This window comes from Mesitornis unicolor, unplaced genomic scaffold, assembly GCF_000695765.1.
Source record: "Mesitornis unicolor isolate BGI_N332 unplaced genomic scaffold, ASM69576v1 scaffold963, whole genome shotgun sequence".
NCBI lineage: Eukaryota > Metazoa > Chordata > Aves > Mesitornithiformes > Mesitornithidae > Mesitornis > Mesitornis unicolor.
In genome coordinates, this window is record NW_010175121.1 from 1,043 (window position 1) to 28,430 (window position 27,388).

The 27,388-nt window shown below is 40.6% G+C and overlaps 1 protein-coding gene across 1 annotated transcript; it reads right to left on the reverse strand.

Moving 5' to 3' along the window:
• Positions 1-218: 218 nt before the first annotated feature.
• LOC104538163 (disco-interacting protein 2 homolog A) lies at positions 219-27,153 on the reverse strand (the record flags this gene model as incomplete). Its single annotated transcript, XM_010181259.1, has 20 exons — positions 219-1,188; positions 2,038-2,161; positions 5,316-5,490; positions 6,166-6,240; positions 6,700-6,757; positions 8,557-8,618; positions 11,867-12,037; positions 13,911-14,079; positions 15,745-15,875; positions 16,367-16,476; positions 16,710-16,821; positions 17,130-17,251; positions 18,072-18,195; positions 20,236-20,316; positions 20,445-20,554; positions 21,157-21,358; positions 22,518-22,632; positions 25,175-25,302; positions 25,501-25,581; positions 27,004-27,153. Coding segments are annotated over 20 exons (2,553 nt in total), but the record flags the coding sequence as incomplete, so codon positions are not given.
• Between the last annotated feature and the right edge of the window lie 235 nt (positions 27,154-27,388).

The following is a 27,388-nucleotide window of genomic DNA, read 5'->3' on the forward strand; positions in this document are numbered from 1 at the left end:
ACAGGATATTCAGGGAAAACATATTGTAAGACCATGCTTTGTAAACATTTCTACTTATCTTTCAGAGACTATTTGCTTTGGAATGAATTTCCAAATACTTGGCGTTAAACAGGGCAGTAATTAACAGCTAATGCTATGAAAACAAGCGACTTTAACATGAAGTTAAACAGCAAGAGCAGTGAAGGCTCCTGCACCGAGTAGTTAAAACTGGATATTAATTTATATTTTATTATAAAGTTTATAGCATTACAGAGTCCAGCATGGCACAATAAGTAACCTTGTTACAGTTGCAGTATTTGTTTTTGCTTGGTACAAAAAGCTGAACAGCAGCATAATTGTTATATTGAATCCGGGATTGGAATGACTTTGTTTCTTCTGAATAGGGATGAGTCAGTGATTTAAAATAAAAAGCTGTATTTTTAAATCTCAAATATGTGCAAAATTCCTTTCAGTACAGTAGAGAATATGGTAGAGATATGTGCAATCTTGAAAACTAAGTCCCAACCCAGATGCTGCCAACGTATTGCAAACAATCACATGGAGGGTGAACTCTGAATGGTTACTCACGACTTTCAGTATTATTTCCAAGAGTCCTTCTCACAGCTGGTGTTGTCTCCCCACCCCGCTTTATGTCCTTTTATGCAGTGCATGAAGTACTGACATTCATAATTATTGTAAAAAAACACTGGTCCATGATAGTTCTAGTAAGTTTCCTTCAGGAATTCCAGTAAACTCTCCATCCTAAGACAGCTGTAACCGGTAAAATGGGTTTATGAAAGCAAATGAAATCTGAGAGATGAAGGTCTGTGAAGATCAGTATCTCCATTTTCCTAAGGTCTTCAACAGCTTTGAAAAACACAGAAGACAGATTCCAATGTTGTTACTTGGAAAGTCCCTTGATTTTGGTGCTTTAGCCTTGATGTGATTTTCTGGTTTCACATGTTGTAGGCAACATAAATAGGATCCAACTGGTCAGCTAAAAATCCGTCTCTCAAGTGCATTCGTTGTTTCTCACCACGGGAATTGATAGGAATTACACCTGGGTCCACAATGACTACAACACCTACGATGAGATAATGCTCTTCCAGAACCACATTTGTTACCAGTGCCACCAGGTCCAACGCTTCTTGTTCTGAGCCTTCTAATTCCACAACGACCACCAGCAAGTTGGTCCACGTAAACACAGCGCTGCCAGCACGATACAAACAGTAACAGTGAGAAGAAAACCACACAGTCCAAGGAAGACAGTTAGCAAAGAGAGACCCACTGGAAATCATTTTGTAAGTACTTGAACAATATAATAAATGAGAACAAGTGATATAAAAGTAATGTGAAAATACTCGTAAATCAAGAGGTGTTAAAGGTGAAACTTCTTGGGATATTCTCTGCCACTTGTTTTTTAATTGTCTATTTACAAAGTATAGGTATGTCTTTTATAAATACACAATCGTGTTTAAGAGTATGCACTTATGTATTAAACAAGAATTAAGATTTCAGATTCAATGTTTGCATACTTGATATTAATATACTTGTGTAAAGCTTCAGAGATTACTAAAGGAAAGACCAAAGATTACACTTGAACACTACCAGTCTGAGACTGAAGAGGACCTGCAGCCAAATGGCATACATCATCCATTAGGACCAAATGAGAGCAACATATCTTAGGAGATAACATTCAGGAAACGCTTGAGATGTGTTTACCACATCCAAGTGTGTAGGTTCTGACACAGCCAGAGAAGTCAACACCACAGCTTGCAAGTGCTCTGCTGCCCCCGTCTTCCAGAATAGGAAAATTAAACTCTGATAATGTGGTTGGCTTTTTTTTTTTGTTTTGTTTTGTTTGTTTTTAAGCAGTAGAGGCAGGGGAAAGAGGGACACGATGTTTCAGTTACTCTCACTGCAGTGCTTTCTAAGCAAGGTTTTTCTGTGTTCACGCTACAGCAAGCTCTCGGTCTAGCATGCTGTTCCACAAAGCTTGATTTCTGCTGCTTTAGAAGAAATAAAAGGATACAGAAAAGTAATAACTGAGGCTCTTACCATTCTGCAATGCTCTTATGTGCTCTTATTACAGAGGTCTCTATATCAATGGGGTGGTACCTCATTCCTCTGAGCTCCAGTGTTTCATCCAAGGAGCCTACCACATACAGGGCGTCATGCCTCTCTGCAAGCACAGACATTTAAAATATAATCAGATCTACGGAACAAACATGGTCATCTGTACATGCTTACTCCTGACATTCTGAGATGTTCCTGATGCTTCCTGGGAGAGAGCCTGGAGCACACATCAAGCTCTACCATTTGGAGAGAAGAGAATTAAAGAAGTCATTTAGCACTTCCAACTACTGACTCCAAGCAAATGAAACCAGCCTAAAAGAATTTCTGGGTCACCCAATTCTGCCCCTTCTCTCACATAATGTAATGTCAGTTCCTAAACCCAATGTGCTGGGTTTGGCTGGAATAGAGTTAGGTTTCTTCACAGTAGCTGGCATGAGGCTATGTTTTGGATCTGTGCTGAGAATAATCCTGGTAACACACCAATGTTTTCATTGGTGCAGTGCTCACACTAAGTCAAGGACTTTACAGCTTCTCGTACTGCTGTGCCAGCAGAGGCTGGGAGTGCACAAGAAACTGGGAAGGGGAAACAGCAAGGGCAGCTGACCCCAGTGAGCCAAAGGGACATTCCATACTGTGTAACATGCCCAGAATACAAACTGCGGGAAAGGCTGGAGGCTGCTGCTTGGAAACTGCATTGTGCATCACTTGTTTTGTATATTCTAGTTTTTAAGTTCTCATATTATTATTACTATCATAATTATTATTATTTTCTTCCTTTTCTGTTCTTTTAAAACTGTCTTTATCCCAACCCACAATTTTTACTTTTTCTGGATTCTCTTCCCCCATCCCACTGGGGGTGGGCGAGCAAGCACGCAGCTGTGTGGTGTTCAGCTGCCTGCCAGGTTAAACCACAACACCCAATCAAAGTCCACTGTTAAAGCATCTTTTTGTCCCACCATTCTTACCAGAGAACTCTCCTGTGATCGACAGGAACGCCTGTCCAATGTCCAAATTTACCTTTTTTTCTTTTTAAAACCAGCTTCTACCCACTTGTACTCATGCCAGCAATATTATTCTCAGCTTCTTAAGTGTCCCACAATTAATGCAGTGAGGACAACTCTATCCCCTCCTCAGCCTTAGCTTTGCTAGGTTAAATAACCAAAGCTCTCCTAGACGTCTCTTGAAGGGGGTCTTTAAATAACCAATGCTCCCCACATTGCCATGTTCATCCTGTTCAACTTTGTTTTTTTTTTGCACCCATTTTATAATTCTGCTCAATTGTGTGACTTAGGATGAAAAGCACGTTGGGAAGCTGCACTGTATTTCATGCCTACTTGTTTTGTTCATTCACCATACACAGCCTCTCAAATGCTAACAAACTAAAGGACAAGTGACATTATTCCACAGTGATAAAAATCTCTGATGCATGATTTTTCAGAAAGCTATGAGGCACAAAATCTTGCTATTATAATCATCTGGTGCCTTGCCACCTGCAAGTTCTCTTTCTTTGTGAATGTCTGCTCACAGATTCCAGTTTGTGCGAACTGCCAGCTTCTCAAGAACAGGAAGCCATTTCACTTCGAACAGTGATGGATGATTCTGTCAAAGCATCCCATGCAGAACCTTGCACTAAGCAGCAGCACAATGTGCCCTGGAGGTCCAGTAACTACCCTAGAGAACCAGAGAGGAGGAGAGCGAGGAAAGCTTAAACCACGTTGGTTGAGTGTTCTTTTTATCGTGCTCTACCAGCTCTGAAGGGGAAGATGACATGCAGTGAAATGTTGTTCAGGGAGCATCTATGTTACATCAGCTCTCACTGATAATCCAAGATCATGTTCCCTCACGAACAGAGACTCCAGAAGGGCTGACCAACACAGATCTGCTCAGTCTAGGCTGAATGGGTGGAGAGGCCTGGTGCCAAGAAGGGACCCTTCTGGGTAGTAGTGGTAGCTGTGGGATACGGATAGCACACATCTCTGATGAAGACTCTTTTTCTTTACCAGAATCCACCTTTTGCTGTCTGATGGCACTCTGACCGTGGAAGAGGAAGGTCTGCAGGATGCAGCTCTGGAGGAGGTGGAATTGAGTGGGCTGCAGAGATTTCTCCAGCTGGAACAACAGCATCCACCTTTCTTGTTCTCAAGAGCCCCAGGGAGACCACACAGCTGCTGCTGTGAATAGCACACCAGTACAGCAGATTGGAGGATGACCCTCCTCTCTCAGGGAATAGATCCAACAGAGCTACATCATGGACCATTTCTGAACCCTGGACTGATACCCACTGCAACAGATGGGGTAGCTCCTTAGCAAAAGTCTGCACCTCCAACAAACCTCTCCTCACTCACTCCTCTTCCTGGAGTGTCCCCACATGTGCATGGTGTTGCCAAGACGTGCGTGTTCTACAAGTGGGAATGCTGCTTTTCTATCTTAAGCCATGAATGGTTACGGGGAATGTAAAAGGTGTCTCTGAACCCCATACAGTCCATTATCCAGTGACAGCAATGAGGGGACACTGACACTATCCATGCAGATACCACCATTCATTTAAGACCAATCACAGATAATCGGCAATATACATTTGCTAATAAGTTAAAAGCAAACTCTTTTACTTAGGATGTTTAGAGATTACTTTTTTAAAAAATGTGTGATAATCAAGTGTTATACCTACTCTACATTCTGTCTCAACAGAAAAAGCAGCAGTTTTTCTTCCATGTGCTTACATTTCTCAAGTTTATAGACATCTTGTCTTAGATTGAAAAGATCAATCAGACTAGCAATTTATTTTCTATACTGGGACAATTATGGAGACATTACTCCTCTAGACCTTTAAGGCTGGGAAATCACCAGTATTCGCGCACATCCTGAAACTGCTGAATGACTTTAACATTATTCATATTCTCTAGAACAGCACTGAAATACTGCATCCTGTCTGTAAGGAAGGAGGTTCAGAGGAAAAGTGAATAGAAAGGCTCTAGTGCTTCTAACAAATGCACTAATACTGTTTTGTGTAAGCGGAAACAAACGAAGATGAATGTGATTGCTAAATCTGTCAAAAGCGCATTATGAATTTCTCATTTTGCATGATTACCCAGTATCATCATCATCAGTGAACATGTGCAGAGTAACAGTTCCTGTTACATTCAGCGCTTTTCACTGATGGAAGTCAGGATGGACTTGCACGACAGCTTAGTGTTTGCTAGCTCAACTACCCCAAGGAGTTTAAAGTGCACGTTTCTGTAAGTACATTTATTTTCGCTCACCTCCACTAGCATCAGTAAGTTCTGTTCTGCGCAGAAAGCCAAGGTACCCAGTCCGAGCCCATATGGTCTGGGTGTCTCCAAAACTTAAGCGAGCGGTAAAGTGATCAGCATGCAGTGCTTCTTCTCCATACACAGTGTAGTAACCAGTAGCATTGTGTGGACTACTCACCCATATCTAGGGGATTAAAAACAAAACAAACCAAAACCAAAAGGGAATCATTCCCATATAAACATTGGTTATTCTGCCAGACTCGTGCAGCATCATTTACTGATTTAAAAGATCTGTTCCACTGACAACTTTTTTTCTCCCCAAATGCCAAGAATAGTCTTATTAAAATAATGAATTAATTTCTGTCTCACAGAAGGTGACCAGGAAGAAGGAGTAAAAAGGAGTTTCATATACATGTAATTGGGAGTGATAAAGAGGAAAAATGAACTGGACATTTGGCCTGCTGGAAAGGAATGCCTGTTAAACTGCAATTGTCTATTAGTTGGGCATCTTTGTATACACAAATCCAGATGTACAGAAAACAAAGATTAAACCAAACAGTAAATTACCTCATTACTACTGTCCACTGATGGGAATACTTAAGATACGGACTGCCTCTTCTAGCTGCCAATCAGACAGACTAGTCAACTGGCATCACCTGGGACTGGCATTCAGAGGAGGGAGGAAACCATGCAGACATACATACAAGTATGAAAACAGTTCTAGCTCTCTGTAGAGTTCATTCATTCACTTGCCACGTTATGTGGCCATTCCACTAAGAGATAGACATTTATCTAACATGATTTATCTATATATTAAATAATTGCTGATAAACAAAGCACAACAGCATCAAAGCTTTACCTCTCCTAAATGTGAGTCTCCCAGAGGTCCCTTGGTTTCTGTGTGCGCTATGATGACTTTTACTCCTGGAAGAATCTTGAATAAGAAGTAAATGTTTAGAACAGAAGTTAAGAGAGCTTGAATTCATCAAAACCAAAGTTAACAATGCAGAGTGCCAGAAGTCAACAGACCATGCAGTTCTTCCCCTTCTACTCCGCTCTGCACCATAGGTATCAACCATCTCCTACCAAGTTGTTTAATCATTTAGACTCTAAGCAGCTATTTTGCAGCTTCAGAGTTGAAGTTTGTTTCACACCTGAAAAATGCCTTCTGCATGAAGGCTTCCGATTTTTTAATTTGTATCTATATTCTATTGCTTCACTTTACGCACGTGGCTCCATTTTAACTAGCTGCTCATTTTATGCTCTCTCTAGTGCCTCTCCTACATATACTATGATCAGTGAAGCTTGTTGCACAGACTCTGTACTGAGATCCAGCCGAAGCAGCTCGCCACCAAGGTAAGGGTCACAGGGAGGATTACTCTCAATCTCTCACCTTCCCAGATTCCATAAGCGGCAGACTGTGTGGAGAACCTCTCTCTACCAAACGCACCCTGAGAAAATAAGAGAATGCATTTGTACAATGATTTATGAACTTAAATAGAAGTTAAAATAGATGTCTTCCAGTATATCCAGTGTTATCCTATCCTTAGCTGTTGCGATGCCAGCTGATCATGCTGTTATTCACAATGGAGGAAGACAGTTAAGATATTCTAGCTGTCTTCAAGACTTCCACATTAGCATTCCCATAGACCATGTTTAAGAATCAGAAACTCAGCTCTCTGGAGAGGTGTCACTTTTTCCAACAGAGCTCTAAGGTTGCGGTTCCACCTTCTTTGTTGGACTCTCCTGGACCTCTGCTGCCACACTGAACCACAGCAGAGTGTCAGTAGGGATTACAAAAAGTGAAGAGCAGGCAGCCCAAATGGAATTAAGTGACACTATGCAGCCCACTAGTAGCACAGCATACGAAGATAGCACATATGCAGAAGGAACAAGAATTGAGTGCAGTAGAAGTATACAAGAGGCTCCTATAGATTAGATTATATTACGCTCTCCTTACACCCATAGGCTAGAACTGACTAACACAGAGGCAGCTTTGAGGCTATGGCTGAACTTGTTTTAACAGAAATATTATGCCATGCAAGTCACAGTGATATATCAAAGGAGAAAATGACTGCAGTTTCCATTGATCTGTTCAGATGCCAAATCAGGATCATGCAAATGACGGTGAATAGCTTGTCTTCTAACAACTACGATTTAAGCTAGCAAAAATTAGAGATGAGTAGTCATGAAAGCTGCCTGTTAACATAAGCCCCTAGTTTAACATGATCAATTAAAAAAACCTAAAGCAAATGCACCAAGTCTTGATATTATGTTTCTTAATGTGAGTACAGAAACAAATACAAATACGTTTGTACCCTACTAAACTTACAGTCTGAACATGGTGCTGCCAGCAGTTGTATTAACTAAGTTAACTGAGAGACAAGTCAGTATGAAAATTATGACTACAGAATTTGGTCTGAGAGAGTGACGTATCCTTGACAAGTTTCCAGATGACACCTGAGTACATATGTGCACGTCTGTGTCTTTTGATACACTCTGGCACAGCCCTGACATCAATTTATTTGATCTGGGAAGGCTGAGGGAATTGAGTTAGTTTGGTTTGAAGAGGGGAAAAAAGACAGACTAAGGGGAACTCTAACTGCACTTTTTCCACTACCTAAAGGATTGTTACAGAGAAGATGGGGCCAGATTTCTCAGAGTTGCACACCATGAAGAGAAGAGGACAGGGACATAACATGCAAGATGGGAAATACCAGTAAGGAAAACTTCCCCAGAGCAAGATGTCAGTCTCGGCACGCACACACACAGAAGAGGATCTCCGTTCTTGGAGATTTTCCATACCGAACTGGTCCTGGCCTTCAGTAACCTGATGAAGCCTTGAAGCTGGTCCTACTTTGAGCAGGAGGTTGCACGAGGGGCATCCAGACATCCTGCCCACCCCAACTGTTTCTGGGATTCTGTGACTAACCAGCCAGTTGGCAAAGTCACCTTTTACTAACAGTATGGTTAGGTAAGAAACAGCTAATGAGTGCAGATTATACAGGACTGGTGAACAGACAGCAGCTTAGGTGAAGGTCTAGAAAGGAACAGCAGAACAAGTGATGGAGGAGGAGATGCTGGACCACTTCCAGCACACAGCAGTCATCCTCTAGGGTGGGGTTCCTTGTATACAGTGATGAGGGATTAGCTGCTGCTAAGAATGTTTCAACAAACTAATGCAATGCAGTGAGGCTGAGCTTTCTCCTCTACAGCCATTAAATAGTGAATGCTTTGACATAATCTGTACCTGTCATGTCGAAGTGCTCTCATATCTACGTAGACTGTTGTTGGATCTGGTCCTGCTGTTCCCTAAGAATAAGGAAGAAACAAATTCAACAGAAGCCAGGAATTCTTGCTTTCTCACAGTCACCTAAATTCACAAATTCCTCTCCCTTTTTTATGACACTGATAAAGTACTTCCCTAATCTATGATGAGGGAAATACACTATACAAGAAATATAGTAAAATAGCCCCCCCTTTCTAAAGCAACTGCCATAAAACTTTTGATGTTTTATGAAATCCATAAATTAATGCACAAGGGAAGTATGTATTTATACAGGTAAGTCTTTAAAAATTTTCAATTTAAAACTTAAGTTTTTAAAATTTCATTTTGGTAAGTACCTCCTCAAAAACTGTGTAGCAAGTGCAAAGCATGTAAGCATAAACCTACACAGGCTTAATCCCTTTCCCAAAGCTCAGCTGTTTTGCTTTATAACAGTTTTGTCAACTTTGAAGATAAAAACCCCCAACATTTAAATAAAACATAACTCTAACAAATGTCTGTATTTCCAAGGTGCCTGCCATTAACAGCCTAGGCAAAGGCAGAGCTCTGTTGAAGTCAGACAATAAACCTGACCAGGTCTGGTGAGAGGTTTCCCATTTCCCAACAGGGGGCCTTTTTTCCCTTCCCCACCAGAGTTTAATCTCAGGACAACTAGAAACTACTGTGAAATGAATATTTAAGCTAAAAAAAAACCAATGGGCAAAATTTCCTCCCCATTGCACAGTTTCTCATTTTAGAAATACTTAGAATGAGGCCACTTGGCCATCAGCTCAGGACCATAGTGCTCGAGAACAGTAATAATGTCTTTATGATAACATTCCCTTGTACTTTTGTAGCACTGCAGAGGCTTGGTGACACTGAGAGCCACACCAGATGAACCGTATGATATTTATCTTTAGGAATATAGCATTCAGTAATTGTAATCATGTCTATACCCCCCTTCTGCTTGTTTGAGAAAGAGGTTTTATACTTCACCTAAAAGCGTTCTTTGTGAGTAAAACTGAACTTCTTTAGTAAAAAAAAAAATCTTGCTTGATCCGTTTCAAATGAAAACTCTCTCAAATGGCATATGTTCATTATAGAGCAATAATGCTGAACCAGACTGACTTTAGGACATTACAAGCACACATGCATCACTATACCTGTTCAGCCAGCTTGCCCAGCCTGTTTGGCTGACAGTGGGACCACAAACAGAAGTAACAGAGGCCATCAAAGTGTGTGAAACAGAGAGAAAGGGGAAAAAAGAAAATACAAACAAAGAGGCACTGGAAACATAAGATACACACAGTAAGACAGAAAACAAAACTCATACTGTTTTAGAGTGAAAATTTCCATTTCAGATTATTTAAGAGCTTAGCACTTTTAAGTGGTTCACTGGGAAACATGCAAGTCCCAGTTAATAAACAAGAAGAGGTTTAAGGCAGATCATACATAATGCCTGTTGCCTTCATAAACCCCTCCTCCACCTGTAAGTACCTAAAGGCTGCTTGCAGCTTCAGAAACACCTTCTCAGTAAACCAGTCCGGTAGGGCTGGAAGACGTTAGGTATTCATTTGCATGCTACCTTGTATCAAATACCCATTCAGTTTTACTATTAATCTATATTCATTTAAATTTGGTGATTTAAAAAAGGCAAATACAGATACCACTTTGGAAGAATGGGGGAAAGAGGTTAAAAAACCACTGAAAAAGGGGGTCAAGAACAGAGAACAGAGATGAAAAAGGTATAAAATGAAGGAGAACCGTAACTGCTCAGAAGCCCTACAGTCACCAGTTTTCTTGGAGTCCTTTTCACATTGCCATTTAACATTCTACAGAAAAACTGGTTCTCCCCCTTTGTGCAGTCTGAATAGCAAATATCCAAACCTGGCTTTTAAAATTCTTATTTAGGCAGGCAATTCAGACAGCTATTCTTTCATACTTGGCATCTGAAATGTTTTATTCAATGAATTTAATATCTTTCTGTACAGTCGCCTTAATTTCGTCTGTATCCTTCCTATTTTTCCATCTACTGATTCATAAAATTGCTCTGGCCGCATTTCTTTATAACCACGTATGTAGCGGTTGTTAAAAACCTTTTCTTCTTTAATATGTGTGAAAGAAACTATAGAAATGTAAGAAACAGTTATGAATGGCAATGTATGTAAGAAGCTCATGGCCCCAAACATCTTTCTTGTAGGAAATCTAGAACATTAAAATATATTCTAAGAGGAAAAAAAGGCTTTCCTTCATCTAGTGGGCACCAGAAATGAGGAAAAAAAAAGAAAGAAAAAATAAATTTTGCAAAAGCACAGCAGCAATCTTCACAGGACAGTGTTTTTTAATCAAGTGTAATTCACTGGAAATAAAATTTACAATTACACGTATACTTAATGCACATGCATTCCTCACATACAAAGCTTCACACTGCCACATCTGAAACTGGAGCAGTTTATCTACTAACTCAAGTATCATCTGAAACCCAGGGTGCTTTGCCAATTTCTAGATCATATTAGTACCTGATTTTCAAGGAAGTTGTGGAGTACATTTTTTGTTCTCTCTTAACTAGAGAAGAAACATCTCATTAAGACAAGTTAGATCTACTATGGTTAAATTACACATACAGGTTTATTGTCAACTGAATACTAAACTATCAAAGGCTGGCCTGGACCACAGTATGTCATTATCTCCGGTCTGTGAAGTAGGGCACTGTATGTTATGGGCATAGTCTTCCTCTCAAAGCTTCCAATTTTATACCTTTAATTGAAAGAAAAATAGTCCAACTTCCACATGAGGTGAGACAAACGTATTTGCACGTTGGTAATACTCATGTGAGATCTTTAAAAGCACAAAAATCTGCCACCTTTGTCAGTTTTCCTAGGTCTAATTTAAAGAACTCTGTTTTCCATTTAAGTCCATATATACATAAGCTACTTTTCAAATAGGCAAAATCTGAATCCCACAAAAGCTGAAATAGCACTGCTTGAAGTGTTTAATATGCTTGTGACCAGGAAGCTGTGTATTTCATTTAACACTGCTCCTGCACAGGAGAAAGAAAACAAGTTTCTTAATACTGATCCTCTGCATTAGAAAGGCAAATCAATTGGTCAGTTAGTACAGAAAAGTGAAATTATCATAATCCAAGTCTTCAAAGCTTATTTAACTTGGTGATGAAGCAAGCAGGCAATAGAGTTCTAATTCATTAGAAAAGAATTACATACAGCTGAACGTGATGTCTTACAAAGGTCACAGAGATTCTGTCCATAAGTCTATCAAAGAAGCAGTTAAATCTCACCTGTAAGCAGATGGCTACGTTAACCCTGCACCCAAATGTAGTGCTCACTGCACGAGCAGAGAGGCCCAGGTCTTTGAATAACTTGGAGAAAGACTGCGTTAGTGTAATCCTTGGTCTCTCCTCTGCAACCACCATGCACGTTCGCACGCAGGACAAGTTGACTCCTTTCATCTGAGAGGTCGGGTGAAAAAAAAAACATTCTAAGTTTGAAGTCAACAGTTCTAGAAATAAACCATTTTAATTTGGGGAACAGCTGGACTTTAAAAGCACTAGACTACCTGACACTAACTGGTTAAGTAAGACAGACACGGACTGCACTCAGTTTGGCTCCATTCACCCAGGACAACCCTCTAAAAAGGACAACCCTCTAAAATTGTGCCAAGAAGCTTTGTGGCAGGGTATGATGCACAAGATGCAAGCTACTTGCATCATATAGCTGCAGTGCAGCCACTCACCATTTTGAGCTGAAAGAAACCACAAAGTTACTGTGTCACAGGGCTGGGCTCACAAGAGACCTGCTTGCTCCCAGTGCTGTGCAGTTCGGGTGCACACAGAGTGCTGGAGACGTTATTAGCTCTCACCAGTGTGAATATGAACCTGTAGCACCTGGCTGTTGGCCAGGAATCCCTTCAGTGAGGTCCAGGAGAACAGAGGGACAGAGTTTTTTGTCTCTACTGAGAATAAGCACAATGTAGCTGCTTTCTTGCACACAAGCAGCTGCCAGACATTCCCAGTGGAGGTCCTGAGCAGCTTAGTTACTGCAGCCATGGGAACTCTCCAACCATTGAGGCAGAGGCGCCTCTTCAAGGAAATTAAGTTTCAGTCAAAGAGATTTTCCTCAGAAATAAATGGATGTATTAATTGCTGCTGTTAGGAAGATTACATCCATTTTGGTACTCAATACTTCTGGTGGTGGTGTGGTTTATCTCGGCAGGCAGCTAAACACCAAGCATTCACTCTCTCACTTCCCCACTCCCTGGTGGGATGTGGGAGAGAATCGGAGGAAAAAGGTTGGAACACTCGTAGGCTGAGATTGAAACAGTTTAATGATTCAAATAAACTAAACAAAACATAATAATAATTTGTAGTAATAGTAAGAACAACGATAAACCACACAAAGTTATGCTCAGCTCGTACAGCACTTGTGGATTGTGCGTTCCCAGAGCGAATGTTAGATAAGAGAATGAACACTGTGAGCACCACAGCTCCAGCAGAAATGCGACAGTCACAAGTGGGGCAGGAGGCCTTGGGAGCAGAAGGAGATAGGCAAGACCCTCTGTGGATGGCAACCATCAAGGGAAGAGAGGCGTCCCCAGCAAACTCCAACTTATAGTGAGCATTCATGCTGTGTAATAATTCTATTTGCCAGCCTGTGTCTGCTGCCCTGGGTTGCACCTGGCTAACTCAAAACTGCTGAAGACCTTGATCACTACAGCAGCCTGCATACCAGTGCTGGCAAAACCTAAAACAGTGTCCTATCAACTTTATTCCTACTAAACTGAGTGCTGTGGTCTTCTCAAAACAGCAACCTTCTTGAACAGAAAACTGATTCTATCTGAGAGAAGCCAGGACAGGTGTGAAGCGATCTGAAAGCGGGTGACACTTGCCAGGTTTTGGGAGGCTTGTTTTTTGGGAGGACAGGGAGGAGGGCGTCAGGAGGGAGAGCCTTTTTGGTTTTAAGGTTTGGTGAGGCTTTGGGTTGTGGGTTTTTTTGGTGTGGGTTTTTGTTTGCTTGCTTGTTTGTTTTTTTGTCTCAGACAATAGAAAGTTTATGTAGACCTGCTAAGTGTTTTACCCAAAATCTCAGAAACACCCAGCAGCACAGAGGTGGCACAAATAAGTGAAGTTGAAAACATAACACTTCACCCCCCCCCCGAAACATGAGAGCTGAAACTTTCAGCAATCTTGGTATTTCTCAAAAAGCAAGTCAGAAATAAGGACTTTCAGAGAAACACTTATGGTTCATCTGCAAGCCAAAATGAAGTACTTTTAGAAAGACACATGTATCTGTATGTCAGCGTGTCGAAACATTAAGTCCACTCACCCGCAGTATATCGGTCTGTGTTCCAAGCCCTTTGGTGCACATCTCCATCACGGAGTAGGAGCAGAACGTGACGCGCACTTTATACTGACTTACAGCAGACAACCACAGAGACACGTTGCTCTCCAGTTCCAGAGGAGGGACTAGAATAGACTGATGACCCGAATATACACTAGGGAGTGGGAGAAAAAGAAACATGAAAACTTCAAGCCCGTGTAAAAAAAGCCCAAAGTTACAGAAAGTCAAAATGAAGCACATATAGGAAAACTGAGAGCCTGGTATCTACCTGACCTTCGGCTTATCTTCTTCACAGAGAACAAGCATCCTGTAGTTAACTCAAAGCCACAAAGTGAGTATATTTGTCCTGCAGCAAACTGTGTTGAACTATAGGGAAATACTCAATGCTTTGACTAGACAAAGCATCTTCATTAAACTTCGTTAAAACATTAATATTTGAGACATTGTTCCAGTTACAGACTACAGTTGATAATTGAGCGTATTTTTGTGAGTTACTTAGGGAAAATGCAACTTTTACTTTAAGTAAAATCAGTCTTTAACACTATACCGCACCACTCAAGTTTTTAGTGCCATTTTCTAGCCTTTGCCACAAGTTTTTTAAGCAGTGTTTATGTGAAATATTTAACCTGGATACCAGTTAATGTGAATGTACAGAAAGTGAAATTAAGAGTCACAGCTATTTTTTTTAATATTATATACTTGTTTCAAGACTGTAAATGCCATGACCATATAGTCTTAAATTGCCAGATCAGTGACACACTCCTCTGTAAAACCAGGTTTAGGTAAACTAGTGCATCTTGAAATAAATAACAGGATCTCTAATTGCTTTCTACAGGTAGCTTGACACGCTTGCCTTTTCTCCTGACTACAGCTGATGGTTTTTTGTAGTGGGCAATATGGTGAGGAGTTTTTGTTTGCCTTTTAAACATTCTAAAATAGAAAAAAAAATCTGTAATAAAACAGTCTTTCACACTGAAACAAAGCATATAACTCAGATGAAACAAAGCAACCTTATATTAACTCTTGTATAGAAAACATGACACATGTATTTCCCTTCCCTAAAAATACATTTTCTAAATCCATTTAGATTTCAATATTTCCATCACTGAGGTTTCTTCTCCCTCCACTCTGCCTCACTTTGTTGATGATATAAATCATCAGATGATACCAAAGTTAAATTTTTTGCTTTTCTTCAGTATGCTTCCTTTTCACTTGGGGAAATTGGAGAGGAAGAAACAGGCTAACTACAGTAAAATTAACTTCATCTGTTTACAGAAATAACTTTTCGGATTAGGTTTCTGCATTTGTTTAAATGAAATACCTAAACCACTATTAAATCTTTGGATTTGTTAAAGCATATGGAATGCTTCAATAGGCAAAAAGAGGAAAATTTTGCAGCTCTGCAAAATATGCTGCATTACAGTAGTGATCTGATTGCATCAGTTCAGGTCTCCTTCGTTTTAATAAACAGTTGACTGCTTCCTTTAGCAGTATTTCATAGCGCATACCAATCTTGCAACACCGTAAGGGTCTTGTAGAAAGATACGGTTTAACCTCAAAAGACTTTGAAAGGATTTATCTAATCAATGCGAAACAGAGAAGTCATTTTTTTCTTGGATCTAATGAATTCCACTTGCAAAACCCGAGGTGCTCAATTAATTAACTTTATGAATTAATTTTGTTACCACAAAAGGTACTTTATGAAATACGTATAAAGAGGTTCATTTGTGTTTCTCTGACAGTTTCATCCACTGCTGCTCCCTTGGATTGCAGAGAAGGCTGGGAGCACACAGGAAAGCCTGCGACTCCAACGACATACCTGCACAGGCACCACAGTGCAAATCCCAAGCCACAGTAAGGGTCAAGGCAGATGGCAATCTGACGTGAAGGGTACAGCTCACACTGTAGTTTTATGGAGCGACACAAGGCACTTGTAGCTGCATGGGACATCTGGGAGAGGAAAACAGCTGCTCAGAGACTTTTTTTTAAAAAAGGGTATCACATGTAATAACTGATAGCAGCATTTATTGCAGCAGACGTGGCAACACATAGCGGTTTGTTTTTTTAAAAGCATTTTTAAAACAGGAAAGGGATATGAGCCCAAAATTTCACAGGTGTTTTTCATGCTAGTGGCAAATGACATCTGTCATGACATCGAATGACACCAAATGATGTCTCATTCTCTACAATAAGTCACAAAAGAACCATTCATGAACTTTATGACATTCTCCATTTAGTCCCTTCAGTGATTCCTCATGTAGAGCCAGTAACACTGAATGCTTCCAAAATGTGCATCAAGGAATTCTGATGTCATGCAAGTTTAAAAACAAGCTTTCTGAACACTAAGATGGTCCACTTACATTTTTGTATTTCTTCTCTGGCAGGAGGACTATGCCTACATATAGAGAAACAAAACACAATAATCTCTCTCATTACTCTACCTTTACTCCTGCTAATATACCAGTAGTAGAGACACTGAAGTCCAAGTATGCCAACATATCTGGAGATGTAGGTCTGAAAACACTAGCCAGCTTCTTTTTAGGCATATCATCTATTTAAAATACATAAAAAAGAGAAGAATACTATATTATTATTTTGGAAAAAGAGCATAGGACAAAAATGTATCTTTACAGCATCAACACCAGATGCTTTCTGTAGTTTCTGGACAGCTATTTTGATGCAATGCAAGATACATCCATTCAGTTGGGCAGTCATGGTGTAACAAAATAAACAAATGAATCTTCAAATTATTTACATTTTATCTAGTGGGCAAACATTCTGTACCTGTATCCAAAATAGTGGGCCATGTTTTAATATCTACAGCTGTTGCAGCTTCCTTGGACTTCAGCAGTTTCATTATCGCTTGTGTGGTCAGTATACATGCAGACTTACTGACCTGTAAAGAACACAGCATTAAAAACTTCCATAAAGCTCCTGAATGAATGCTCAAGTAATTTCATACCTATCCAGATGACATAACCAGTACGCTGAATAGTTGAAGACAAACATCAGAAACAAAGAAAAATAAATTATAACAGTGAAAGGAACATTTTAAACAAGTTTCTGAAAAAGTATTTATTGACTCAGCTACAGCATACTATTTTTTCCTAGTTTATTCTACACTGACTACGGCAAAGCAATTTATCACATCATCAACCATCCTACACGCACCAAAGCATTAGGAGAGAAAGGCCTTACACGTACCTCTACAATCATTTTGACAGTGGGCAGAGTGGTAGCAAGATTCTGTGGATGAGGTGGCCGAACAGTGATAGGAATACAGCCAGCATATAAGCAGCCATAGAAAGTTGCTATCAAGTCTACTCCTGTAAAAGATATTTGTGAAGTTAAAGCCATTTTTATCAGAACAAAAGGTCAAACTCTTTCACTAAAACATAATACATACTGATTGACTTTATTAAGATGTAAGGATTTGTCACAAAGGTCTCTTCAAACCAACAGGCTGTTCTTGGCCAAGCCCAAGTCTATAAGGTTACAATATTTCACATTTGAGAGTTACCAAAAATTATTCAAACTCTATGAACTTTACATTTGTAGGGATGTATTTTCAAGGACAGGTAGCATAAAATTACAAAATTAACAAAGCAAGGTATTGTAGGTTACAAAGATGACCAGATTCTTTTAAAAAGCATGTATTTGTTTGTTCACAACTATGACTGAAATATGCAGTTACCCTACTTTTTTTCTCTGTGGTACACTTGTAAATAACATACTAGAGAGGCAAGTCTGGGGCCCAGATTTCGCTTCTAAAAAGAGTCATTCAGGAAACAAAGTGTGTTCATACACTGACATTCTTAATCTAGCTTTCAGTGGATACATAGATGCAGCTTTATTCTAGTCTCTGGAGCTGAAAATCAAGAATCTTTTACGTGGTTTAAATCAAACTACTCTTGCATAACTACTCAGACATCTGGAGCAGTGAGATGAAGTGTCTGGTAAATGGCGTTTGCCACTTGGAGAAGAGACTTAGTATCAAAATGACAAAAAGGAAGTATCTTCCTTGAAATACGAAGTCACTGCCATACACCACTCTATTAAATGGGTGTTTGAATGATTTGTTTTGGCAAGAGTTGTTTCTTTTCTTGTGCTGTCTGACTTGGAGTTTCACTGTCTGTACTCCCTTACCTGGAGGATAAACCAGGGCCACGTGGTCACCAACATTCAGCCGTCCTTTCTCCATCAGCGCAACTGCCACTCTTTCTGCTCTCTTGTGCAACTGTATGCATGATGCAGTGCTAGCTACAGTGCCCTGCACCAAACAGAAGCAACAACAGAGAACTTTGTGGAGATCAGTATGAAACTGAAAGAGGTGCATGCTACAGATGCAGTATTTCGTTGTCCTTATTTTAACAATACAGCAAACACTTTTAAAGACTCTGTCTCGGGGTTTCAGAAACCATGCTGCTGCTACTATGAACGTAGCTGAACCATGCTGAACCATGAATGTTAGAATGCTAGTGAATTTTATATGCATTATTTTGAATATCAGACAGTGAAGCAGTTTCTAAATGTATTTGGTACCACAAAAATAATACCTTACAAATATTTGAAATTTCACAGTCCAAGGGAGAAGACACAGCAGCAGTAGTAACACAATTGTTTTGACAAGCAAACCACCGCATCAGCTTTACCCTACCAGGCACAGCCAAACCTCCAGGTGTTTTTGCAACCAGCAGACTTAAAAATACAAAGTGATCTCTGCTGATGTCTTTGGTATAGCTATTCTTTTAAAGGGTCAAAGAGGCAACCCGAGTCACAAAGTCATGCGGATTCCAAATGGTTTAATCCAGATTTTGATATGAAGACAGAAAACATATTTTTGTTATCCAGCCTAGGAAGCAATGTCTTAGCCTTAAGCCTGTGAGGTTGGGATGTATCTGTTTTTCCAAGACTACAATCTGATTCAAGAAAAACTGGTGGGACAACCACCCCAGAAGAAAAGTCAGGGACTGAATCAAGCCTCCCACCATACAGATAAAGATAACCGCAGCGAGTATTTGCTATTCAACTATTCAGTTTCAAGTCCAAGACGAGCTGTCACATGTAATCCTCAGCCCAAATGCACAGCGCTCTGATCCAAGGCCCAATTTGACGCAGGATGGCACTGGCATACTGCTCTGTTTTACTAACAAAACTGTTGTTAAAGCCCAGCAGCTAAAGTCATGCAAAATAAGAACCGTAAATAAAGTGTACTGTTGATACCATTTTGCCTGTCTGAATGAGAGACCCAAAGGCAAATCCTTCACTTCCCAAGGACTCCTACTGGACCTTTCAAAAGCATGTTCCCCATGTCCTATGTCTGTGGAGAGCACAGCACAAGGTAGATCAGATTTGTCACTGGGCTGTTACTGTCACTGGAAGTGCAGCTACTGAGTACAGGCTCAAACAAAAATTGACCAACTTTGCCTCCTGGAAAGAAAGGAGGGGAGTAAAAAAGTGCCAGAACAGCAGTAGAAGAATCTAAAATATTTGAGTTTTCTGAAATACGCACAGCAGCAGTGCTCCTCAAACCCAGGGAGGATGAAATACTGAGGAACTTACAAAAGTGAACAGTTTTTCACAACCCTTTATGAAGTATGGATGCACAGGGTGTGTGAATGCTCCAGCGCTACTGACAGTCCCATGCAGAGCAGAGTGGCTATGAGCAAAAATGATGTATTTACTGAGAAACATGACTCTTGCTTTATTTTATGTCATAAGGGCTCAGACACCTCTAGAATAAACTAATTATATAGAGGCTCTATGCCAAAACAGAAGCATTTATTTGCTCATGTTTGAGAGACTGTTAAGTGCCATCCTTCTCTGGGGCAGGGCCTAGCTCAGAAGGCTTCAGTGTCTCCTGAAGGATGTGCAGTTCTCCTGGAAAATGTGATTCCAAAGCTGCCCCAGGGGTTCTCTACATAAGCTCTAGATCTTCTAATGAAAAAACCCCTCCAGCTCTAACTTCCACTTACCTTTGTGCTCAGCGTCGAAGACAGAATTGTTACTTCCATTACTATGACCAAAGTTGTGTTCCAGCAGGAAATACAATTAGCGCAATGTTTTAAGCAAGGCAGAATGCATACTGGAATTCCAGATGTGGAATAAAAGATGTGGAATAAAATTCCAGCTGTGGAAAAATTACACTGCTTGCTAACTAGCAAGTTTTGTCTGCTTCAAAACCGTGACATCCACATCATCAAAACAACCCAAAGCACTTTAGGAAAAGACTTCTAGCTGGAATTTTCTTAGAATCCAATCCATCTTTTACTGATCTTAGTCTTCAAGTACAACCTGAAGTGCATCTCACCTTGGAATTCAACAAAAGGAAGAGGGGATGATCTGGGGTTGTCTGAGCTCTCCACTGGAGAACATCTGCTAAATACAGGAACTGAAACAGAGAAAAAGGAGACACTCAAAACACACAGTGTTCAGTTTCAGCAGAATGCCATAACTGCTCTTCCCTCATTTTGAATAAACAAATTCAAATATTTAGTAATATCAGGACACCAGTGTTACCTTTCTTGCCTGGTCATTATCCTCCAACTGAGTAACATCTCTCCCTGAGGCTTGTGCAATTCTCTTTCCAGCAACAAGGTTTCCTACTATCATTGAAGCAGGACCAACATCTGCATTTTGAAAAAACAGTGCAAAATGAGAATAAATAATATGAGGAACATGTAATAATCTATTACGCAGCCTGCAGATTACTATAAATGCCATACGTAACACAGATCTGAAAAGATGAAAAGCTAAAACCAAGGATCATATTGCATAGAAAAAGAGAGAAGAGGATAGTATGGTACACTAAAACTCAGTCCATTATAAGTACGGTACATTAAAAATCAGTCCATTATAAGTATGGTACATTAAAAATTAGTCTATTACCAATTCAGCAAATTGAGGTTTGTCTGTACTTTTGTTTCTTATGGGAGTTAGAGTATGTCTGAGGACCAGCCCTTGCAAGATGGCCAATACAGGAACAATTCAGAATATAGCTACAGAAGCATGAAATGTACGTCCTTGCACATACGTGGGATTCAAGGCAGACCAGAACGCCCTCACTGAGCTCTGTGCTGCTCTGCCAACACCACTGGCTCTGCCAAGTTTGTCAGCTTAAAGCCATTAGCACGCACAGCCCCGAGCTGTCACGCTGCCTCTGGACCACACTCCACGCGTACCTTCAGAGCCAGGCACACAGAACTGAAGGAGCACGCTCTGGTTTACTCACCTGGTTGTTTCTGTCGAGGCTTAGGCAGGTTAGTAACGCAAGTATGCGGACACATCAAGACATTGCAAGGGTGCAGAGCACCCTCTAAAAAGCGCTGCTTGGTTTCTGAAATATGAATTCCCCCGAGTGGAGCCTTTGGCAAAGTGTTGGCTGGCACCAAGGCGAGACAGTAGACTCCCACTTGGTGAATGCTATCAATTGCCTTGATAGAAAGAAAAAGAAAAGTACATTCCATGTTATCAACTGGGGTGTAGCTATAGCAAGAATCTGAATTCAAGTCATTTAATAACATTAACATTTTTACTTGCACCACAATTTGCAAATAAAGGGTCCAATTCTGCACTCACTGAACTCATAGAAGTTGTGCCATGACTTCAATGGGAGCAGGAGCAGACCCAGGACTTTGCTTGTGCACTCTATCAAGAGGATGCCACCTGCACATCAGGGATTAGGAAAGTCTCTTAAAGGTGGGCAAAAAGTGCAGAGATTTTAAAAAGCCAAAATTATACCACAGCAAATTTAGCACGTATGGCACAATCACAAAAGCGCAGTAGAACATAAAACCACAAAAATAGGGAGGGAAGCATCTTGCTGTCTAAAACTTCAGTGTCTATTTTAGCTATGACACTTCTAAAAAGAGAAATAAAAATATTTTCTCCCATGAAAAACAGCCTATTACCAGGAATTCCCTCCAAAAAGATTACAAAGCTGAAATTAGATAGAAACCACGATTACACAACTGCCTTACTCTGAAGAGGCATCTTCCCTTAAGTAGTTCTCTCTAGTCTTCCCTTCAGTCGTCCCTTCACCAGACTCTTCTTCCATAATTGCTCTCTCACTTTTTACTTCCTTAGAACTGATCAAATAATTCTGAAATCCTCAAATGCAAATCTACCAGAATCAATCCCCCTCCCTCCTGGCTCCCCACAAAAACACAATGAAGTAATCAAGGGAAAAAAGGTTTTAATGCTTACTGTTGGAGATCTAGAATAAGGATGTTAGTGACATAAAAAAAAATTCAGGATCTGTTTTGATACTTGGCACTTAAACATTTTCAGACTTAACTCTCCCAGACAGTATGAAATCAGCAGAGATATGTGAATTAAAACAAACAAAAACGATCATCCTTAGGACTTTAAGAATCCTAGTAGTATGAAGTTAAAAAAAATCTGAAAGAAAGTCTTACTTTTTACAAAATTCTGTTAACTATCAACCCTGAAACACATTCAGAAGTCAGCTTATTACAACTCTCTGTAGTTACACTGGTAGATTTTTCTTATGGAAAAAAAGATGCTCTAAGATTCTCATTTCATACATCAGCCTTATTCACCTGGAAAGAGAGAAAAGGACAGACTAACTACCTGTAGAACCCTGCTCATCCACTGAAAACTATCCTCCTCTGACGCATCAGGGCGCTGCTCTGCCACAAGCACTATTCGATCATCATGCAAAACGGTGACAGAAAACACTGCTATCCTAAAACGCAAAGGACAGAAGAATGATAGGATGCAACATACGATGAAGATAGCATGGTATATTATAACGTGGAAATGGCTGCAACCTTTAATGGTACTTCTTCAACACACACAAGCATTCTTCATGCCAGATCATCACAAAACCACAGACAAATTTAGAACAAATGTAGGTTCGTTATTGTAATTTATTTCTGCTGAGGGTCAAGAGAATTTGCAATCACCAATGTAGCACGCATTTAGCACAGGCAGGTTCCATACGGGCAAGGGCTCCACAAACCTTGCCTATATAGCTCCATCATGCACACTAAACTTACTGCACCTACTTATGATGTCCCTCCTGGAAGACAACTATGCCAAATTACTGACCAGCCTATCTATCAACACTTGCACTGAAAAATACTTACTCCCTTTTGTGAATTAAATTAGTTTTAGGCTTGCATTTCTAGGATAAAATAATAATGATGCCTCAAACAGGTATGTGCCATTATTTTTATGATATGTGAGTTGCACAAGTGGTGCAAAAATGAGGTAAGTTCAACTTTCATAGAAGCACAGAATGGTCTGGGTTGGAAGGGACCTTTAATGGTCATCTAGTCCAACCTTCCTGCAATGATGAGGGTGAGCCTCTTCGTCACTACAGGCTTTCATGGACTTCATGTAATTATTGGATCCTCCTTATTAGGCTGCCTCCTTCAACTAATGAAATTCCACTTCACATCAAACCACCACTTCGGCTTTGAAGCAGCAGCCTGATACTGACACTTTGTAGATGTCATTTGATTATTCCTCTATATAACCATCTGCTGATGAGGATCCTGCTCTTCTAGTATATTTATTACAATTGACTTCCAATCTTTAAAATCTGGTAATACCCCAGAGAAGAGCAATAAACATAATTACATTCATACTTAGTCTATCCCTTGCCCTAAGCACCATCTTGATATTGCTAAACTCCCCCAGATAAATCCAGATCTAGAAAAATTATCCCCATAGGAATGTGGTTTCAACCTCCTAGGATCTGCCCGATTCCCATTCTCAATCCAATTCTTCCTCGGTAGCAATTTAATTTCTACTATTTGACGAAGAAATTGCACTCCTACTCCCAACCCCCTGAGCCACCGAAGTTCACCTTCACTTTGTCCCTGTCAAAGATGAGCAGGGACATCTTCAACAAGATGAGGTTGCTCAAAGTCCTGACCAACCTGACCTTGAATGCTTCCAGGGATGGGGTATCTCTGGACAACCTGTTCCAGTGTTTCACCACCCTCATCATAAAAAATTTCTTCCTTATATCTAGTCTGAATCCACTCTCTTTTAGTTTAAAAACATTGTTCCTTGTTCTATCCCTACAAGCCCTACTAGAATGTCCCTCCCCATCTTTCTTCAGGTACTGGAAGGCTGCTAAGGTCTCCCTGGAGCCTTCTCTTCTCCAGGCTGAACAGCTCCAACTCTCTCAGCCTGTCTTTATAGGAGGGGTGCTCCATCCCTCTGATCATCTCTTTGTGGCCCTCCTCTGGACCTGCTCTGACAGGTCCATGTCTTTCCTGTGCTAAGGACCCCAGAGCTGGATGCAGTACTGCAGGTGGGGTCTTACAAGAGTGGAGTAGATTGGGGCAGAATCACCACCCTTGACCTGCTGGCCATGCTGCTTTAGATGCAGTCCAGGATACAGTTGGCTTTCTGGGCTGTGAGCACACATTGCCAGGCCATGTCCAGTTTTACATTCACAAGTACCCTCAAGTCCTTCTCTGCAGGGCTGCTCTCAATCCCCTTCATCCTCCAGTCTGTACTGATACCAGAGGTTGCCCCAACCCAGGTGCAGGACCCTGCACTTAAACTTGTTGAACCTCATAAGGTTCACATGGGCCCATGTCTTGAGCTTGTCCAGGTCCCTCTGGATGGCACACCACTCAGCTTGGTGTCCTCTGCAAATCTGCTGAGAGTGCACTTGCCCCCACTATGTCATTAACAAAGATATTAAACAGTATTGGTACCAGTACAGACCCCTGAGGGACAGCGCTCATCACTGCTCTCCATCCAGACATTGAGCCATTGACCAGCAAAGCGCAGCAATGAGGCTGGTGATACAACACACTTTATCTTTGAGGGTCCTTCAGCAGCCTCAACACTCCTAGTTTGTTCTTCAGAACATGCTGCAAAGTCCTTCCCTATGCTACTCTGCTTCAAAGGCTCAGGTGGACAAAGGGGAGTTGCATTTTATGGTTGCCATACAAGCTTCATTTGAGTATCTTAAGAGAAGTTTTGAAAGAAGTTTTAAACAGACACTTAAAGATCTATGTTTATACTATGTGAAAGCAACTTTAGTATGCTTGCAGCAGGGTGTCAATATTTGTCTTCCAGGTCAGCAAGGACTGCCAAGTTCTTATCTGGCACATCACAACCTATTGCCACCTTTCCTATAAAATACACGTAAAAATTCACATGCAGAGCTTCTGTGTATGCTGTTACTTGTTGATTGTTTGCAGGTGAAAAAAGGAGCAACAAAGTCCAATCAGCAGTGGTAAAGTTTTTAATATGCTCACCTTCCCCGATAGACAAACTTCATGGGCTCGACTGCCAGCGCAGTGGCTACCACATCATCTGCATTGTGCCTGCGGCCACTCACTGTCATTAGGCCATCCAATTTTCCTACCACAAACACCAAATAGTCCTGAAAAGAAGACAGGATTAGAAATAGAGAGGCAAAACCTCCAGCCTCCTGGCAATACATGCCAGACTAAAGCCAGCAATATTCTCAAGATCTGTGCGAGATCACTGCTCTGACACAGATTTCTGCTGAATTCAGGGGCACCCCTTAGAGTTGGGAGTCAGGACAAAGCAGGACCCCGCACAGCTCTTTCACACTTACAGGGCCCACGAAGCCAAGCAATCCTGTTCTTGTAAAGGGCTGGTCTGAAACAGGCACACCGGTTGCCGTCACTGGAATGGCCTGAAAGAACACATAAGTATTCAGATGCTCACAGTGCTGATAAGAACAGTGAAGTTCAAATGTTTTCTGCCTTAGTTTCGTTGTAGCTCTATGCTCAGTTGGAAAATTACTCAATGACAACAGTTACTGCCATGTCGAGTATCAACAACAGCTTTTTGAATCATGAAGAACCCACTGATTCTTAACTCTGTGGGAGCCTTCTACCTTGTCTTTTTCTCGGCTACTTAGCCTTCATTACAAGAGTTCACGCAGCTTTTAGAATCAGGTTTTATAGTATGTATGCAAATAGCACTTAATCAGAAAGTCTTTCTGTTGCTACTGTTAACATCCCTGCTAAGATATGTACCCAGGCATAGCACTTATATTGTGACAAATGCTGCACTATCAGAACTTTGAGAAAGTTATGTTTGCTGCAATTATGAGGCTGCCTACAATGGAAAACCAAAGCAAAAGCATTAAGCTCATCAGCAAGTTCCTCTTATCTGCTCAGGTGGTCTCCTTGCCTTTCCTCCACCCCCTAAAACTCTTCCACTACATCAGCTTTCACACTGGCTCTCTCCCTAGCTAAGGACAGTGCTGAAAGCTCAGCTGTTTGAAGTGTGGAGGCTTGGTAAGCTGCCAGAAAGAGCTCTTCTTGAAAGAGAAGACTATGGTGAGGATTTCTTTCATCTCTCTGGTAGAACTCCATACTTAAGCTGAGTCTTCCAACTGCTGCCCAGTGTCACCCTACTGCACGTGCAACTCCCAAAGGCCTTTCACTCCTTTCTTCCCGGAAAAGGGAAAGCACGAAATTTGAGTACCACTGTGAGGAAAAATCTGGGCAGAAAGATCGCTTTTGCTTCACTTTGATGAACTCCAAGGTTTACAACTGTTATGCTATCATGCTTAGTATCTATTCTTCATATATCCAACTGCAAACTGCTGAAGTGTTCTAAGCATTACAGCAAATGAACACTAAAGCTCATTTTGAAAAGCACGTACTGTTTGCAATACACAAAGGAAGCATTACTGAATAATTTATTATACATGAATAAATGCATTTTGATTGTATGAAGAAGCTCACAAGTATCAGACAAACTTCTATGTCCCAAGCTGTGCATCAATAAGCTTGAAATGTCTGCAGGTAATTTTACATAAGACTGCTGTGTTAATAGAAGAACTAAAATGAATTTAAATGCCAACACAGGCACAACACTGGATTGCAGAATACAGAGGCAGCTAATTGACTGCTGATGGTACTTTGTATTTTTGGTTATAACAGACTGAACTTCAAGTTCTGGCAGAAAATGAAGCAAAGTGTATTTGCCCATGGTTTTTTCTAATAAAATCAAAAGGAATTTTAAGGAACAAGTAAGTTTATTGGCAAAAAGAAATAATAGAAACGTAGCAATGAAACTTAACATTACAAAAAGAAATACAAACCTCAAACACATTCTTGGTGATTCCAAGGAGGCCGAAATACGCCATCCCAGTTGCACCCGAATTCACACATATTTCTCCAACCTCATCAGCTTTACACAGATAAGGAGTCCCATCCACCTTCACAACACAGACATTTGCTAAAGAGAGGGGAAGAACACAGAAACAGAATCACAGCACTGCTATTTCTCAGCAGCTGATACAGAAGTTGCTTTGCTGCTGACAGGCAGGTAAATATTTTAGTATCAATTCTCTATCAGCTACAGCAAAAACACAGCATTGAAGAGAACTCTCTTTTTGACAACCTGTGTCATGTGTTCTCCAAGATTAAAGATCCAAGTTCACAAATGCAATTGTTTTTAATTGTAGTGCTTCACAGCCCACACTT